General features: G+C 43.1%; 1 protein-coding gene across 1 annotated transcript in view; it reads left to right on the forward strand.

Moving 5' to 3' along the window:
• Window positions 1-19016, forward strand: part of Snx24 (sorting nexin 24) — a 143989-nt gene that overhangs the window by 78490 nt on the left and 46483 nt on the right. The window contains exon 4 of the mRNA XM_033765471.1: window positions 15570-15674. Within this exon, the coding sequence (XP_033621362.1) occupies window positions 15570-15674 (105 nt within the window). The remainder of the gene's footprint in view (window positions 1-15569; window positions 15675-19016) is intronic.

Raw genomic sequence — 19016 nt, forward strand, 5'->3', positions numbered from 1 at the left:
AAAAAAAAAAAAAAAAAAAAAAAAAAAAAAAGATTACAATATTGTTTACACTCTTCTTAGGATTTTTGTCATTTGGAGAAATTTAAAAATGATTTTTCTATTTGAAATTATTTCTTTCCCCTCAAGTTCCTTCTAGATTACATAGCTAAATCTTAACTAGGCATATGGCACATGTCTGTAATCCCAACACTCTGGGAGGCTGAGGCAGGAGCAGCTCAAGGTCAGACGCAGTCTGGGCAACTTAATGAGACCTGTCTCAAAATGGAAAACAAGGACTGGGCATGTAGTTGAGTGCAGGGCCCTAGATTCAGTCCCTCTTTGGGGTCTGGGGGACTGCTGAATTGTGCAGGAGGTTGAGGGCAGGGAAATAACCCTTTGTTAACCCGTTCATCCTGATGCTATTTCTACTATCTTAATACAGTTGCTATTTTCCTTTAGTTATCTTATTGGATTAAAAAGAAATAAACCCTGCTGTGAAATATAAAAAATAAAGTAAAGCCTCACCTTGTTCCCGAGTGGCATATCTGCAGAACGGAGGGGAAGCCTGGGCTATGGAGCAGCAAACGCCCGGGCCCCTTTCCCTGCCCCAGGCTCTGAGTTCTCCAGTGAATCCCCTGAGCTGCTTGGACCTGAGCCGCTCCCTGTAACTGAGAGCGCTGCCTTCAGGGCAAGCAGCTGTCCATAGTCACGTCTGCGCATCTGTGTCTGTGTGATTCTCCATACTTAAGGCTATTTCCTTAAACTAGATTATAAGCAAGAAGCACTCCTCTGCCAAGGGACATGGGTCTTTTTATATTTCCTGATAACTGTTACCAAATTACATCCTCTCTTCTGATTTAATTTAACTTTTTTTTTTTTTTTTTGGTTCTGGGGATCAAACTTGGGTCCTGCACTTGCCAGGCAGGCGCTGGAACCACTGAACTAAATCCCTGCCCCTTAATTTATCTTTTCTTATTCTTTTGAGACAAGGTCTTGCTGTGTGGTTCCGTTGCCTTGAGCTTACTATGTACTCACTCACTGTGGCCCCAGACTTAGAGCCATCCTCCTGTCTCAGCCTTCCAAGTACTTCTGGCTTCAAATTACTTTCCAAATGGTGGTAGCAGATATATGGTGTAACCAGCAAGTATAGAAGTATAAAGCTATAGCATCTCATTGATTTTTAATATTACCCCCTAGAAATTATATTTATTTATTTAGTAAATGTTTGTATTGCCTTCTTTTATTGTTTTGATTGGTATTTCTTAAATTTACTTAATATTTGCAGTCTTACTTGAATTGTCTCTTATGATGTGCTTTCTCATTTGTCTACTGGGATCTCAGTTTTTTGCTTATTAATTTGTGTGGCCTACTAATAAAATAGTAGACATTTGCTGAAAATATTTTTCACCAAAGTTCTTTTAAGTTTTGAGTATGGTAGTTATTTTAATTCACAAGAATTTTATATTTTCATATGGTCAGATTTTAAGATTTTTAAATTTCTTTTAGAGCTATGATGAGCATTTCATTCCTTTTCTTTCTTATTTTTCTAGATTAGTATTTTTCAGGGTGTGGACTTAGGGTCACCCGCCCCGAGAAACCCTGAGTCAGATCCCAGGGAGCCCAGGAATCTTCACGGGAAGCCAGCCCTGCTCAGCACCTCCCTGCTGCTTGGGGTGTGAGAATTTCTCCTGGGGCTCATATTGTTAAGGGCACCCTTTAAACGCAGCCCTCTGTACCCTCCCTGCCCCGGTAGGGACCCAGGAGGCTCAGAACCGTCCGGCTCCGGCTCGTGTGTGGAGACGAAGGCGCTGCTGCGGCCCCTCCACCTCAGGCTGTAGCGCTCTCCGTGGGTGCTGCTCTGACCATCGCTGACCGTCTCACACATTCTGGCCTTCATGCCCCGCTCCTGGGCCTGTGCCGCCTGCCGCCTCACAGGCTTTAGTGTCCAGCTGGTGCTGTTCCTCATCCCGACGTTAGATTCCCGGGGCTGCCATAACCGGTCACCACAGCGTAAGGGCTTCAGAGAGCGCACGTTTACTGCCTTCCTCTTCAGTGTCTTGGCGGGGCTCCGTCCTCTGTCCAGTGGGTGGGAAGCCCAGGTCGTTCCCTTTCCTTTTCCGCGGTCCGCAGCTCAGGCCCCTCCAGCTGTCTCTGATTTGGTCCTTCTGCCTCCCCAGTGGTGACACTGGGCCCTCCCATGATGTGGAAGGGTTACCGTCTCAAGATCCTTGTTTAAGTCTCATCCGCAAAGCCCCTTTTCCCCCAAAAGGAAAGACCTTTATAGATTCGAGGAGGTAGAGGGCCTCGGACACCTCTGAGGGCGCTGTTATTCTGTCTGAGTCTTCACTGACTGAACATACTTCTAACCACTCCTGGGAAGACTCAAATCAGCCACGCCAGTCTGCCTCGTACATCAGTCTGTGCTGTGGAAATCAGTTTCCCTGGGTGCCATTCCTCTGCGTTCTGATCTTGTCAGCCGAAACCCAGACATTTGAATTTCTCCTTCCAAATTTGGTTCATTTGTTCTTTAATCTCTTTGTTCTTGAAACTCCTGTCCTGTGTTTATGAATAGAGACGTCTGCTTGAACATCGAAACATCTGAGATGGAATTAAAACATAGCTAACCCTAAACTGTATCTAATTAGAAGATAATTTGGGGGTGGGGACCACGTCTTGTCTTTCGCGCTCTCCGCACTGTTAGACCGTCAGGCGCACGTTAGGCCTTGAGTCAGCACAGCGCACGGGGTGTCTGGAGGACATCGCACCCGCTGGTGCCCGCCGTCCGTTTGACCCTGGGCCCCATCGGCTCCGGCTCCTGTATAATTGCTGTGCTGGTACCAGCCGGGAAGAACACCACTGCGGCACTGACAGCCAGGACCCTCACCTGTGCGATGGGCTGCCCACTCTATGGCTGGGGCACGGGCTCCTGTGACAAGGTACGCCTTCAGCTCACCGCGCTTCCCCTGTGCCCGGGTGCCCCTGACGGCGGCCTCTGCAGCCAGGTAATTCACCATCTTTGATGTTGGTGCTCAAAGAGGACTTCACTTCATGGGCCCAGATCTCATGCACGGGCAAGAAAACCTTCGCTGCATTGCAAATTGCTACGCGTATTTTATTTTCCACGCCTTCCCAGATGTTTTCTGTCAGTTCCAGCCCACCCTTTTATTCACAGAGTATTTGGTGAAATAGGGTGCATGTTCATTGTAAAATGAACTGTCCTCGTTTTTGTTATTGCCTCCTCTGGGTATGAGTCACGTACTGCATTCTCCCCTATTTAATTTAATGAAGTACACATTGCAGGAGAACCAGAAGGCTGTCACATGAGATCAGTCCAGGAGTACCCAGTCTCTACAGCAGCCTGAGGGATGAGGGTGGCGGCATGGCGGAGGGTTGGGTGTTGTTCCTCGACCTCCCGACCTCCTTTTCACGTTTTTCTTTTCATGTATTTATGAGAAATATTTCTGATCCTTTCTGTGGAACAGGTAGATTGTCTAGCCCGTGTATGTGCTGGCAGGTCTGAGTGTCGTGATTTCTGTGTAAATTCTAGCAGGGCGAGAAGAAAAAGGGAGAGTTTACTAGAGGAGAGGCGAATCCCGTCGGTGGTATCATGGAATCTGGTGCTTATCTGTGTGGATCAGAAAGGCCTTTTGCCTGGCTACGGCCTGACCAGGACAGTTAATCATCAGATGAGGCAGCAGAGGAGCGTTTATCTTACAAGCAGCTGAGCCCTCCTGGAAGCGTATTGTCTCGGGTTTGTCTCTCATCTACAGCAATTCATTACTCACCTACAAATGTGTCACAGACCCACAGCTCTGATGGTCAGCCTCCTTAATACCCCTCACGTGAGCAAAAGGGAAAAAATGTCCTCAGTGTTAAAACTTCAAGATTCAAAGGGGAAAAAAGGAGAAGAGACAGACAATGGAGCTGATTTTTTATTCTGAAATATAAGACATGGAATTCAATAGTTGTTCGGGAAGATTCTTTGTTTACCTTTAAATTTAATATGCTTATTGCCAGAGTAGTTTAGAGTTTGGCCTCGTTCTTCTTGTGACAAACCTTGGGTAGTACGGAGATATATATTTCCTGGCAGGCAGTCATGAACTCCTCCTCCTCTTCCTCGCTCTTGCGTTGTCAGCTTAGCCCTTCGTACTGGATCAGCCTTATCAATATGACAACATGCAGGCCAGGGATGTCGCTCAGTGGCGCCACGCCTGCCCTGCCTTGCAAGCACAAAGTCCTGAGTTCGATCCCTGGTACGGAAAAAAAAAACCAAACAAACAAATACCTCTGCATACCTTGCAACTGAGAATAATGTGGTCAATAAATAACTTCAAAAAACACTCCGAGAACAAGTTAAAGTCCTTCCCATTTAGGCTCTATGCTCCTTACCATGTTCCTCCAGCACAGTCCTCCCCTTGGAAGTCTCTGAAGGGGAGACCTCTGCATCCTCCCACCCCTGACTAATGAATTTCTGTTGTCATTGGATGCAGCCTGGCCATCCCCTCCTTAAATACTGCCGCAGAACTTGCTTTTTACCCCTCCTCTCTCACTGCCTTGCCCCTCAGAGTTGGATTTCTCCACCTTGGCCCTCATTAGCTTTCCATTGCAGCATACTAATCGCCACACACTCATGAGCTTAAAAGGACACACGCTTCTTGTCTCCGTGGGTCAGGAGTCCGGCGTGTTGGCCGGGCTCTGCTTATCCTCACCTGGAAGGACGCGGTGTGCCAAGGCTGTGACCTCGCTGAGGGTCTCCTCCAGGCGCTTGAGGCTGACGTTCAGGTCTTGTTTCTTGCAGTTGCAGGACAGAGCCCCCCACGCTGTTAGTGCTTCCTTTCAGCCGGAGACAGCTCTCAGCTCCTGCAGGCCACCACAGTGCCCTGGTTCTGTGTCCTCCTCATAGTGTGGTGATTTTCTTCTAGGCCAGCGTGCTCTCTGTGCGGACTGAGGCTTCCCTAACGTAGGCAGACGTGGAAGTGACTGTCTTGCCGTAGTCGCAGGTCTGGCCTGAGTCCAGGGCAGGGCGTGATACAGCCCTGTGTAACACTCTGCTTACCACAGCCCTGTTTTCTATGTGAGACTCCACGCGGCGGTGTCTCCTTTAGTTCCACAGCTCTCAGTACCATCTGCTGGTTCTGTGCCCGGTTCCTGCCTCCCACACAGCTGTTTCCATGTCATCTCCACCTGGGCGCCTGTGGCTTTGTATCTGCAGACAGCAGTTGCTCCTTTGATGTGAAGAGTATCTTTCACTACATAGTGGAGAAACTTGGCTAGGTTTCTTCAGCAAGAGTTGCTTGTGCACACAGGAAAACTGAAGTCGAGCATTCCCTGTCCACGCTCTAGGCTCCTCCTGCTTCGCACATTTCTGACAGGAAGAATACTGCTCTTTGCTGGGAAAGTGGGAACTCTCCCCAGAAGGCTTGCACTATATCTCGTTAACAGCTCTGGCCTGTGGCCACCATCATTACAAAGCAACTCAGAAAATCAAGATTTTTAGCTGAGCGTGTTGGTACTCTGCATTCATTTGGTTTGGTGGTTGGTTTTTCCTTTTCTTGAGGAAGGGAGGAATGAATACTGGGTAGGCAGCTGGCAGTGTCAGCCACGTCCCCTCCCCTTGTGGAGTTAGATTTGGCTGAAATGACTCCGGCGCCGAATGATGCTGACATCCACAGACATCACTGTGCTGCTCCTCACACGATGCCTGGAGCTCCTGAGACTTGGTCGTCAGGATGCCGGCTCTTTCCGCTTTACCTTTCTTAACCTGCAGCGTCTGCACGGGTTTGTATGGGCGATTCAGTTAGCAGGAAAGAAGAGTGGAGAGGAAGGAACAGTTCTTTCCTTTGAAAAGCCCTTCCTGATGCTGTGCACACCTCTGCTTACCTGCCTGTGACCAGAGTTCACTCACACGGCCGCGCACAGTTGGAGGGAAGGGGTGGGAAGTGTGTTCTTTTTTCCAGATGGTGTGAACTCAGCCAAAAATTAGGAGCTATAGTCCGTAGAACACAGGGACAGTGTATCTGTCCTTGTTCTGAACCTGCCACTTGACCACTTCTGGTAAGTGGTAGCCGAGTCACCCAAAATAGGGCTGCCGAGGGTGGTCAAAAACCTGAGGCTGGGGTCTGTCTCGGAGCCATCTGATCCTTGCACCTCCCAGCCCTGTCTGTCACCCACTGTGTCTGCCTGTGCCCACGGCCATCGTGGTCTGAAGGGCGCCCTCTCTTGCCCGGGCTTCCGTGGGGCCTCACAGCTGTTCTTCCTGCTCTTTCTCCAGGCTCTGTATGGCCCCTTCTTGCTTACCTTGCCCACCACGATTTCTTTAAAGTAAAGATTGTATCCTTCCTGTGCTTGAACGACTTGGTCTGCTTTCCATTTAAAATAATTCCCACTTCGCCCCTCAGATGCAAGGCCCTGCGGTGTGGGCTGCACCGCTCCCACCCCCTTTGCTGGTTTTAAACGTCTTGAGCCTGTCCCTGCCTTTCTGTGGCTCGGTCCCTGCCTGCGTGCTCTTTCAGGCCCTGCCTGCTTCCTCCCCGAGCTGACTGAGCTGCTCCAGGCCTCCTCTCCTCACACAGGCCTCTCCAGCTCCCCAGTCCCACCTTTCCAGTGCTCTCTCTCTGCCCTGTTTTATTAACTTGGTTACTGTTTATTGTCTTTTCTTGCCTTAAACCCACAAGGGCAGGGGTGCTCCTAGCATCAAGGAATTTGCAGAAAGAACTCAGCTCCACCTGCTTCTTCAGGAGCTCTTAATTTTCTGGAACTTTTTTTTTTAACACTGGCAAAATAATAATACCTTTAACAAATTCTAAAATGTCTCCAGCTTCTCTGTTCTCCCTTCCACGGAGCCGCCCTCCTTCCAGAAGGCTCTGTCCCCCAAATCCGCAGACGTTTTGCTCCTGTTCAGATGTGGTTGTTCTCTGGGCCGTGTGTCCAGCCACCTTTGGGCTTCTCTTCCTCACCCCGATGGGTCAGAGCTACGAACCCTGATCATAGTTCTGCTCTCCCTTGCTTAATCTCTGCTTTCTGGAATTAAATCCTCTATTCCCTAAAGAAAAGACAGCACAGAAGAGAAACGGAGTCCTTGCATGTCTTCTCCTGCCTGCTCTCTCACTTGATTTAAATGTGATTGGCCATGGAAAAGCATTTTCAGCTTAGCCCTTTAGCACCTGCTGTTCCGAGGAGACGTCAGCTGCCACTAACTACAGCTTTGTTTCCTTTGTTTGTGACATCGTGTTTTCTCTCATCTTTTCTCTGTCATCGATAGTCTGAAATCTCAATAGACAACTGTAGGTAAGTATGAGTCTTCTTTTAAAATATATTTTATTATGCTAGCACTGAGCAGGCTAATTTGAAGATATATGTCTTTGTTAGGTCCTATGAAAAAGTATTATCTTTTTGAGAATTTCTCTTATTTTAAATGGACTGTTTATTAATTTTAATATTAGACCTCCTGAATTTATGCCCTTTGTGTTTTATCTTTTCATTGATCTTTTCTCTAACTTTGTTCTACATCTTGGGAGATTTCCATGATTTTGTATTCTACCCCTTTTAATTTTTATTTCTGCTGCATGTTTTTTAGTCTCCAGAGGCTCTTTCTTCACTTTCTTTTTCATAGCAACCTGTCCTCCTTTTGTAGAAGCAATGGCTCCTCGAAACGGTGTGGTGGAGCCTGCCTGTCATCCCAGCACTCGGGAGCCCAAGGCAGGAGGATTGCTGTGAGTTTGAAGCCAGCCTGGACTGGACTACATACCAAGACAACAACAACAAAAAAACGTGTTTGTAGATACTAGAAAGAATTGTTAAGGATCTCTTCTGTTATTTGATTTATCTTTCCTTTGAGATTGTTTCATTTGCTTTTCTTGTCCTCTCTTTTATAGTGCTGGCTTTTCTATGAAAATAATTCTTGACTGTATATCCAACTAGATTAATTTTTGTGAGCGTTTGTCGTTGGTTCCTCGTGTTGAGCACTTGAGTCTGATCTCTGTGTAGGGAATGAGAGAAGAAAGCCAGAGCTTGAACTAGGGGCTCCTCAAAAACCAGACTGACTAGCGGGGTAGTGACCAGTGGTAGATGTGGGCACAGAATCTCCTGGGTTCTGTTGAGAAAGTGGGTCCCAACTCTGCACAGCGTTCTGGATCCTGGCTCCCTCTGCTGTCCTCTTCACTGACGTGTTGCTTCTTCCTGTCTTTCAGAAAGTTGTTAATCTCTCACGTGGTGATTATTCCTTCTTTTCTGCCTTTCTCTCTTCCTTCTGTTTCCTACCTCTTGGGCTCCCTCTCTTCCCGTTTCCTCTTCACTATCAAAATTCAGGTTCATAAAAATTCAAACTGCTCATAATTTTTTTTAAAGGACTCTTCTCATTTCAAAATGCAAACATGTTGACGGTCAGCTTAAGGCTGTTACTCAGGCGTACTGGCTCTTTCCTTATTCTCCATCCTTTGGGACACCTGTCTTCCGTCCTCAGAATTCCCAGATGGAAGCAAATGGTGCAGTAGCTATAGTTGTCACAGTCGCCTTACAGGCTGGACAGAGGGCAGGGCTTAGGATGGAATGTACAAGCCAGGTGAAGAGCTTTTCAGAGGTTCACTGTGAAAGAGTTAGCGGAAAGCCCTTCACCATGACATGCGAATACCCGACTGGCTTCTGCCATCTACAAAGTCATTGGGGAAATTTAGCTTTTGGGCTAAATGTAACAAAATATGTTCTTGTTACTTGCACTGATACAGGCGTGCTTGGTGAATGGATCTGGGGCTTTGCTTTTGCACTGTAGTTTAGTGGCAGTGCGGAGAGAGAAGGCAAACATAGGCTGAGCCTCAGGGATGCAACTCAGATTTGGGTGTTTGAGATACACAGATCCCGCCTTCACGATGGACAGATTTCAGCCTAGAAGAGTTCAGGGTAAGGATGTTCTTACATAGGGGAAGAATGCTGTATTACAGTTTCAGTTGCCCAGACTCGTGTGTATTTTCTTTTTCATGCTTATGCTATTTCTTTGCATATAATAAAGAAGCAACCTTGGTAAGTTTTTCTAAGACTTTAATTAGCACATTAAGACTCACTGCATTCTTAGAGACAGTATGTGAGTTTTCTTTTGTGGCTGACATGAAGTATCACAAATTTAGTGGCTGGATACATTATCTTGCATTTCTCGTTTTGGTGCACTGTTTTCCTTGGTCCCCCGTCGATGTGCACATGATCGCGTTCACAGGGAGTGTGCACCTGTGTGCGGCACGTCTGGCTCCTTCCTCCCATCTGCTCCCCTCTTCCATCCTTCTTCCCACCCTTCCTTACGGAAGCTTCGTTTCCATTTTCCTTCTATTCTTTTTCCTCCTTTCCCCTTCTTTCCCTTTCCCTCCCCGCTCTTGTTCCCCTCCCCATTTGAGCATTTTATTTCTACTTTTCAATATCTAATATCCATTTTGGTCCTTATTTATATTTTTGGTTTCTCATGTAAGAGGATGTGGTATTTAAACATATGCATCTGATTTATTTCACTTAAAAGTATGTCTTTTTGGGGGGCGGTACCAGGGATCAAACTTGGGTCCTTGCATTTGTGAGGCAGGCGGCGGAACCACTGAGCCAGATCCTGGCCCTAAAAGTGTGGTCTTGAGGTGCATCTATTCACTGAAAACTGTCTCAAGTGCATCCTTCTTTGTGGCAGACTAGTACTCCCTTGTATATAAAAACCACATTTTCTTTATCCATGTATCTGTTGATGGGCATCTGGGCTGTTTCCAAGATTTAACTATTACATATTGTGCTGCTGTAAACACATGTGCATCTATTGCTGTGGTGTGATGCTTTTAACTCTTTCCAGAGGTACCAAGAAGGGAATATCTGGGTCAAATGGGAACTCTAGTTCTAGTTTTTTTTCTTTTTTTGTTGTTGTTGTTGTTGTTGTTGTTTTTAGGAATCTCTATCCTGATTTTCATAATAGTTATATCAATCCCACCAACAGTGGAGAAGGGTTCCTTTTTCCCATAACCCCACCAGCATTTGTCATTGGTTGATTTCTTGATAATAGCCTTTCTGGACTGAGATGGAATCTTAGTGTTGTTTTAATTTTTTCATATATTTATTTGCTCCTTGTACTTCTTCATCTGAGGATGAAGGATGAGGAATTTCAGGTGCCCATTTTTGGATTGGGTCTTTAAATTTGAGGGGTCTGATTTTTTTTTTTTTAGTTCTTTTTATATTCTAGATGTTAGTCCTTTGTTTGAGGAATAGCTGGTAAAATGTTTAATATGATGAGATCCATGTTGTTACTTTTGTATTTCCTGTGTGATTGGGTTTTGTTCATAGTCTTTGCGTAGTGTAGGCAAAAGTGTAGTGTAATGTCTTCAAGAGCTCTCCTACCCTCTCTTCTAGCGGATTGTTTCCATTTTAGTAGTTAGATCTTTGATCCACTTTTATTTAGCGTGGTGCATGGTGAGGGATGTGGGTCTACATTTAATCTCAGCATGTGGAAAGTCAGTTTTCCCAGCACCATTTATTGAAGATGCTACCTTTTTTCCAGGGAAGGTGTTTGGCTTCTTGGTCAAAGATGAGGAGTCTGCGTATGTCTGGAGTCATTTCTGCAGCTTCTAATCTGTTCCATTGATCCTCAGGTCTGTTTTTTGCCAGTACTGTGTTGTTTTTATCACAGTAGGTTTGTAGTATAATTTCAAATTGGGGATTGTGACACCCCATGCCTTGTCTTTGTTGCTCAGAATTGCTTTTGCTATTCTAGGTCTCTTCTGGTACTAAATCAATTACAGGATTGTTTTCTCTAATTCTGTAAGGTATGCTTTTGGTGTTGATCAGGATTGCATTAAATCTGTGTAACAGTTTTGGAAGTATGGCCATTTTCACTATATTGATTCTGTCTGTCCAAGAAAAAGGGATGTCTGTCCATTTTCTGATATTCTCATCAATCTCCTTTTTTCAGAGTACTATAGTTTTCGAAGTAAGGGTATTTTACTGCCTTTATTAGATTGATTCCTAAATATTTCATTTTTCTTGATGCTATTGTGAAAGATATTGTTTCCCTAATTTCTCTCTCAATGAGTTTGTTACTTGTGTATGGGAATACTATTGATTTTTGAGTGTTGATTTTGTATTGTTTTCTTAGTCTCGGTTGCTTCAGTATCTGGTCTCATCTTTATAATTTGCTCCTTTGTATGTGTTTTGGGTTTAACTTGCTCTTCTTTTCCTAGAAGCTTGAGATTCAATATTATATTGTTTATTTGAGCTTGCTCTGTTTTTCTGATGTGGGAATAGCCTGTATAACTTTTTATCGTGGGACTGCTTTCATTGTGGCTCATAAGTTTGGGTATGTTGTGTTGTCATTATTGTTTAATTGTAGAAACTAAGTTCTTCTGTGACCCATTGGTCAGGAGGGTATTATTTAATTTCCATGTGTTTATATAGTTTTTGTGGTTTCTTTTGCCATTGATTTCCAATTTCGTTGCACTGTGATCTGATACTATGCATTGGGATAATTCAGTTTCTTTGCATTTACTTAAGTATATTCCATGAGCAAGTATGTGATCTAATTTGGAAAAATTCCGATGTGCAGCTAAGAAGAAGGTGTACTCTGATGTGGGTGGAACACTCTGTAGATACTTTTAAGTCCTTTGTTCAAAGGTTTGGTTCAGCTCTGATATTTCTTTGGTCATTGTTTTTTCTCTAGCTAATCTATTTGTGACAGCAGGTTATCGAGGTCCCCCCATAACAGCTGTCCTAGTGCTTATTTGATTTTTCATGTCCACTGACTTTTTTTACATAGCTGGTTGCTGTAGTATTTGGTGCATATATATTTATGATCATTATCTCTTCCTTTTGAATTGTTTTCTTAACAAGTGTGTAGTGACCTTCTTTGCTCTTATGATCAGTCTGAGCTAGAAATCTGCTCTGTCTACAAATGCAATAGGTACCCCTGCTTTTTTCTGGGTTTATGTCACATGCAGCATTGTTTTCCATCCTTTGATTTTGTCTCTGAATTTCTTTTTTAATTAAACGTGTTTCTTGTATGCAGTATATTGTTGGATCTTATTTCTTGATCCATTTTCCTAATCTGTTTCTTTTGATTGGTACATTGAGATCATTTACTTTAGTGGTTAAAAAGGATATGTGTTGACTTATCCTTGTCATATTATTTTCCTGTTGTTGATTCCCTTCTCCTTCTTTTAATTGCTTGCCTTGCCTCGTAGATTCATTCTGTTGGGATTCATCAAATTGTGGTCTTTTTCGAGAATATCCTTGAGAACTATTTGGAGTGCTGGTTTGGTGGTCATGAATTTCTTATGGTGCTCTTTATCATGGAAGTATCTTATTTCTCCATCAGTTTTAAAAAATAATTTTGTGAGGTGCGTGAATCAGGGTTGGACTTTTTTTGGGGGGGGCTTAAAATTGTTTCATCCTACCTCTCCTTGATTTAAGAGTTTGTGTTGATAAATCTGCTTATGAACAGGTTTTTTAATGTCCTTTGTGCTATCTCCTGATTTTTCATTGATTCTGATAAATCTTCTGTTATTCTTCTTTGCATCATCTAACAACTCTTGGATTGATTTGTGAGTGTGTGTGTGTGTGTGTGTGTGTGTGTGTGTGTGTGTGTTCCCTTGGTATTTTATTTGTGATCGCTAACTGCAAACCTATCTTCTAGGTCTGATATTCTGCCTCACATTGGTTGATTCTGCTGCGTACACTTTCAATAGAATTTTTAAAAAATCTTCCTGATATCTGTCTGTCTCTATTTCTTGGAATCTAGTTCTTTCCTGTGCTGGGCATTCATAGTCTCCATCACTTGCTTAAACTCCTCTGTTTTAAAAAAAAAAAATCTGTATCTACTCTATATTTGCTAACCATAGCCTTAATTTTCATCATAATTTCTTTAATTTTTTGTGGAATTCTTTCTAATTTGCTTTTTTTCAGATCCTAATTCATCTACTTTGTTTTTCCACTACTAGTATTTCAGAAAGTTCGGCTGGGGGGCAAAAGATTCATTCTGCCTTGATGCCCCTTGGATTTTCCTTGGGCAAGCTGGAGTTCTGGGGTTGCATCTTGCTTCCGTGTCTTCTCATTTTCTTTTTTTGTTTTGTTTTGTTTTTTGGCTTTTTGTTTGTTTTCTTTTGTTTTGGTACTAGGGACTGAACTTGAGACCTTGTGCTTGCAAAGCAGGCAGCAGCACCACTGAGCTAAATCCCAGACCATTTTCTTTTTTTGTTTTTGTTTTAGTTTTTGTTTTCTGCCTTCATGCTTATAAATTGCTTGTGGTAGGTAGCTTTAGTACTGGTATTGAGACTTCCTTAGGAAATGACTACTTTTCAGAGATGTCCTCTAGGAATAGCTGGTTTTTGGGTTTGAGTCTGTCCCAAGATCCTGCCTCTTCAGTTTATTAGGGACGAGAAGTTGCAGCCTAGCACCCAGTTCTTTGGTACTGGACTACAGTATTGTTTATGACCCCCAGACAATCTTGGTGTGGACATGCAAGGAAGAACAGCTGATCACAGTAACTCTGGCACCTTTGCTAGGGTAATACAACCTGAAATAACAATAGCATCAAGCACAGTCTGGAAAATGACAAACTGTGGTCTTAATTTTCCACCTGTAACCACAGGTAAAGATTTATAGTTACATGACAAAATCTAAAGCAAATCATAAAATTATACACAGTAAATATCCCCTCAATAGAGCAATTTTTACCTCCAGCAGAGAAAATTTAAAAGGGATAAAATGAAAAAATAGAGAAATAAATGAAGAGACAATTAGAAGGAAAGCTGAAGGACCATGGAAGTTACCCAAGCTTTGAGAAACTGGTGAATAAGAGGATGGAAAGAAAGAAAGAATAAACAAAAGTAAGAACTAAACAAAACAAAACTAAAAACAATATTCACATTCATGAAAAAGCAAAAGCAATGAAGGAAAAAGAAAAAAATATGAAAAGAAAAGTAGATTTTATGCCTGTGGTCTTGTGGTAGGGTCTAATTCAAGTTGTGTCTCCGCTGTTACTGGCAGACAAAGCAGACACACAGAGCTCAGATCTGTGCCACACGATTCTGAGGTAGGATTAGGGTAGATTGCTGATTCTGGTGCTTTTGACTCCACAGAAGTTCAGGCTGATCGTGTCCTCTGCCTGTGTAGTTGGGGCCTGAGTTCTTCAGCCTACAATACAAGACGCTGGCATCTCTTTCTGGCCTGAGCTCAGTTCCCTGACTCCAGTGGTCTCCCAACGTTGTGCCTCACCCAGTCACCGGGAGCCTTGAGATGAGGCCCATCCATGGCGTCTGGCCAAGAACTCTCCAGGGGACACTTGGACTGGAGTCACTGACTAGCTGTCGTAGCTCACAGCATCTCCTCCTCCCTTCTACTGGCGCTTTTCTCCGCAGAGGCCTCTAAAGTCACCTGTCCTCCCTGTATCACTGTAGATTCAACCCTGCTCTCATGCTGGATTCAGGGAGAAGGAACAGTTTTCCACTTCTTTTTTCCTCATTGAGGTCTATCTCTTCTGTTTATCTGAGGACTCCAATTCTCCTTCAGATCCTCCCTGGACCCAGGGCTCCACCTACCTCCATCTTTTCTTTCCCATGCTGTGAGGTTCCAGTGTCTTGATTCTGAACCTCAGAGAGCTGATTTGCTATTTACTGACCCACCATCTTTCTGGAAGTGACTGTCTTGCGTTTCTTGAAGTCCGCACTCCAAAAGTAGTTTCACTGCACTAAAAGCAAGGTGGTCAACAGGACTGTGTGCCCTGTGGGAGCTGCACCACAGAATCCCTTCTGGCTTCCACAGGTTGCCCAAGTTCTCAGCCCTTCTTCCTTTAGCAAACCATAATCTAGCTGTAATCTTCTCACTTGGACGCTCTGGCCTTCCTTGTGTAAGGATCCTTGTGATTGTGTTGAGCCTGACAGTTAATCTCCTTATTTCAAGATCACTAATTTAACTAAATCCTCAAAACCTCTTTTGCCGTATGAACATTCGCAGGTTTAGGATTTGGCCATCTTTGGTGGAGGGAGATTCTTCTGTCTGTCTCAACTCTAACTCAAGCTCTACTCAACTACTGGTAGATCTTTATTTATATTATTCCATAAAGGTACTGTCCAGAAAGACTTAGCTGAAAGCCATTACTCAGTGTTCATGAATAGAAGTTGAACCTGATTGTTAAGAATGTTGAACAGATTAGCCTCTGTTTCTTAGTTCATTCTATTATAGAATTTCCAAAAACCTCCCCAAAAAACCATTACTTTTTTTAGGTTAAAAAGATGTAGAAAAGACTTATCAGAAAAACACTTCAAACAAAACTATGTTGTATTGATTTTTAAACTAAGTTACCTTTTTAAACCTTATTTACGTGAGACAGTTTTTCAGGAAAAATAATTTCAACCTGAAATATCAATAAGTCAAATTCTCCCAACTTTCAAAACACAACACTCTTCCTGAAACCCGAATAGTGAGGACACCTAAGTAAAGAACTTTTTGACAAAATTTCTATATAATTATATTTCCCTTTTTAAAAATTGGAAATAGCTGGTTCATTTTTCTTTTGGCTTTTCCCTAGAAATAATCCCATTATAATTAACAAACTTCTCTCTTTTTTTCTGTTTGTGTATTTATAGCTGAAGAAGTGTATAAAAACTCCAGAAATCCCTTCTAAGCATGTCAGGAACTGGGTCCCAAAAGTCTTGGAACAACGGCGGCAGGGCTTAGAAATGTATTTACAGGTAAGATATATTTTTTCACTTAATACAGTGTGCCTTAAGTTATCTGTCTTACTGTTTTTTTCTCCCTTGGGACATGAGTGTGACACAAATAACCAAGCAGCCAAAGATTCCTCGTTAAAATTATGAATATGTTGTTAATTGGTTGGTTTAACTTTTATTAGGTTCTGTTTAAAATTGGCTTGTGCACTAAGGAAGTGAAAATTAGGATAAAAGACAAATCTGAAGTGAGAGGATCTGTCCAGGTTTTTCTGTTGTTGTTTTGTTTTTGTTTTTCCGGTTGGATCTGGCATTTTCCCTGAGTTCCATAGCCTGTTTATATTCTTTCCTTTTTGAGACAGCATCTCACAAAATTGCCTAGGCTGAGCTCAAACTTGCAGTCTTCCTGCCTTCACTTCCTAGAGTCCCGGGATCATAGCTGTGTGCCTCCATTTTTAATTCACCTCTACAAATTATTTTGTTTTTGTTTATTCTTCTGCGATTTGTCACTTCCTCATATTAATCTGGGTCTTTTTGTTTGGGGTATGTGAAAGCTGGTTAGGGTAGTGGGTTTTCAGTGGGCCTGGCTAGCACATCTGTGGAATCACATCAAGAATGTATTTATAAAAGCTTGCCTAAGATGGAGGGCCAGCTTCTTTGACAGTTAGGACATGTGTTTATGAACAGTGTATTAGGAAGTACAAGCAGGACCAGCTAAGAAGACAAAGGCACTCTCACCAACTGACAAGAAACGCAGAAGGAAAGGTAAAACCAAGTCAGCTTCTCTGAGTTAAAACGAAAGGCCCAGAAGAGCTGGACTCCATGTAAGTTAGGAACTCATGGCTGACCCGCCTAAGACCTGTTACACTAGAGAATCAACAGCCACCGCTGTTCTTCTTTTGGTATCTTTTTTGGGGGTACCAGGGATTGAACTCAGGACCTGGCGCTTGCGAGGCAGGCACAGTGTCACTGAACTAAATCCCCGGGCCTTCTCCTGGTATCTTTGTGGCTCCTTTGAGGTAACTAATGCTCGGATAGACTCTGTTTAGGAAGGACACTAGAACGCTGTGTGACCAGGATGCCATTTCCTCAGCTTTGTGAATGGTTGTGCTTGCATCTCTGGCAATTAGAAGCTGAGGAGAGGCTGTCTCCTCAGGCCAGTCTTAGTGACAGATTCAGAGGACTTGCTCCGTAGAACAAGGCCGAAGTCTAGCCCTGGTCTCCTACGCAGTGTCGCCCTTTTCTTTTCAGCATTCAGCGGGAAAGCTGCTGTCCTGGAGGTGGCTGCGGGCAGCTGAGGGGCTTGCTTTGCTGTTTTTCTCCTGTGCTTCGGGCTTGGTGAAAGGGTTCTTTTTTACTGTCTCTCATTGGAGGGAAAGGCTTACAGGACACAGGGATCCCAAGTCCCTGAAATGTGTGTGGCCACGTTCTTAGAGACTGCACCGAGCTTTGAGACTCCCATAGCTGCAGGCAACACTTCAGAGCGAAACACAAACCAAAAACCGAAAAATGAGACTGCAGAAATTGTATGAAAAGGGTAAAAATGCATGTTCTCTGTAATTAAATGGAATAGGTAAACAATGTATTTTCATTTGTAAGCCGGATTTTCCACAGATATTGTATATCTTCCAGCTTCAGTTCCGAGGAGAGCTTTCTCCCCCACCCCACCCCGCCCATTGTATTTGACACATGACTTCCATTACTACCCAGTGTAAACATTTTAAGTTGTTTTTACTTTGGGTATAAATATGTGGATAAAATCATCTGGCACAGAGAGGGGTTCATAGTGACACTCAAATTGAGCTTAGCATTTTCTACTCTCAGAAACAGGGCTTGAAAGATGTGGTTGAAGGGCTGAGAGAGCTTGCTTCCCGCTGCATTTAATTTTCAGTTTGCTGTCCGTTCCCTCAGCGGAGCTGTCTCTTTCCCCTTGTCTACCCGATTCTGTCCGCAGGCAGTAGCAGCTCGACCATAGTCACAGAGAAATGTGAATATTTTACACATCCCAAGTGAAATGAAGACCTTGGCCAAGCTGTTATTTCTTGATTTTAAGAATAGCTTTTAAAGTTTTTAGGCTTTGAAAAGATAAGACAGATGCATGGCACTGTCTTCGCCTGCTCGCTCAGCTCCAGCGGGAACCCCGTCTCCCCTCGCAGCCAGGCTGAACTACCCCAGTGACAGCACCCAGGTTCCCCACAGGCACCTTCCTCCCACCGACCCACCTCTGCATGACCTTGGCTAGTGCGACCGTTCTTCAGTTCATAAATAAAAGCATCGCACTAATCTTCAAGATGTAATTTGTCAATATTTTCTGTTTTAGCATCTCTTTTTTCAATTTCAGTTAAATATTCAGTTTAAATAATTTTAGTTTGAAAAATTACTTTAGCAAAGAAGTAGGGATTTAGGAACTTCTCCTGGTGTAGGTTTGAGTGTAGTTATTTTAGAAATATTTTACATTGTATTTCAAAAAGCAGCTTTATACCAGGCATTGTGGTGCAAGCACCTTGTCCCATTTCTGTGGAAAGTGGAGACACGAGGATGGCTGAAAATCAGGACCTCGAAGCCAGCCTGGGCAGCGTGGTGAGACTCTGTGTAAAAAGGGGGAAGAAGGCCTCCTTATTTTTAAATTTAAGGATAGCAAATAAAGGTAGTGTGGAATAACCACAGCACAGATAATAACTGCAGTGTGTGGATTGGTTCTGCCTGGTGACCTGACCTTCGGAAATTTCTGCCAGTTTAGAAAATGGTCATTTGCACATACTCTAACAATAGCTAGCTTTAGCTAGTACGTAGTATTTATTATTTGCCTGGGGATTATAAAAAAGATGATATGTCTCATAAGTGAAATTTTCATTTATAAAGCATGTTTGGAACCATTACCATTTCCTACCTAAGTTTTTTAATGAGTGGATTAGAAGTAAATTCTAAGAAAAAAAATGAGAAACTAACTACATACAATGTCTTAGAATAAAAAACTAGTTAACCAAGGATAGGTTAAAAGTGACTTGATTTGAGTAATTTGAAGTATGGAACCTTGATGAACAGTGAACCTTAATTTCATTTTCTAGAATTATTTTCTGTGCATTGAATAGGAAGCTAGTAACCCTTGCTTGTCATGTTCTTTTAAATGTCTTTCTAAGTAATACACCTGAGAAAAACTCCCTAAAGTTTAACAAATGAGGGAATTGATCCCCTGTAAAAATAGAATTACAGATCTTTCTACATGAATAGACGAAAACTAATTGGATTTTAATCCCGTCTGTGCCAAATAAGGATTTTCCTTCTACAGACTTTTTATTTTCCAAATTGTATATACAGATGTGCTTCCTTTATGATGGGCTTATGTCCAATAACCCTACTGTAAGT

This window comes from Fukomys damarensis, unplaced genomic scaffold, assembly GCF_012274545.1.
Source record: "Fukomys damarensis isolate Sample0158 unplaced genomic scaffold, DMR_v1.0_HiC HiC_scaffold_3, whole genome shotgun sequence".
Lineage (NCBI taxonomy): Eukaryota > Metazoa > Chordata > Mammalia > Rodentia > Bathyergidae > Fukomys > Fukomys damarensis.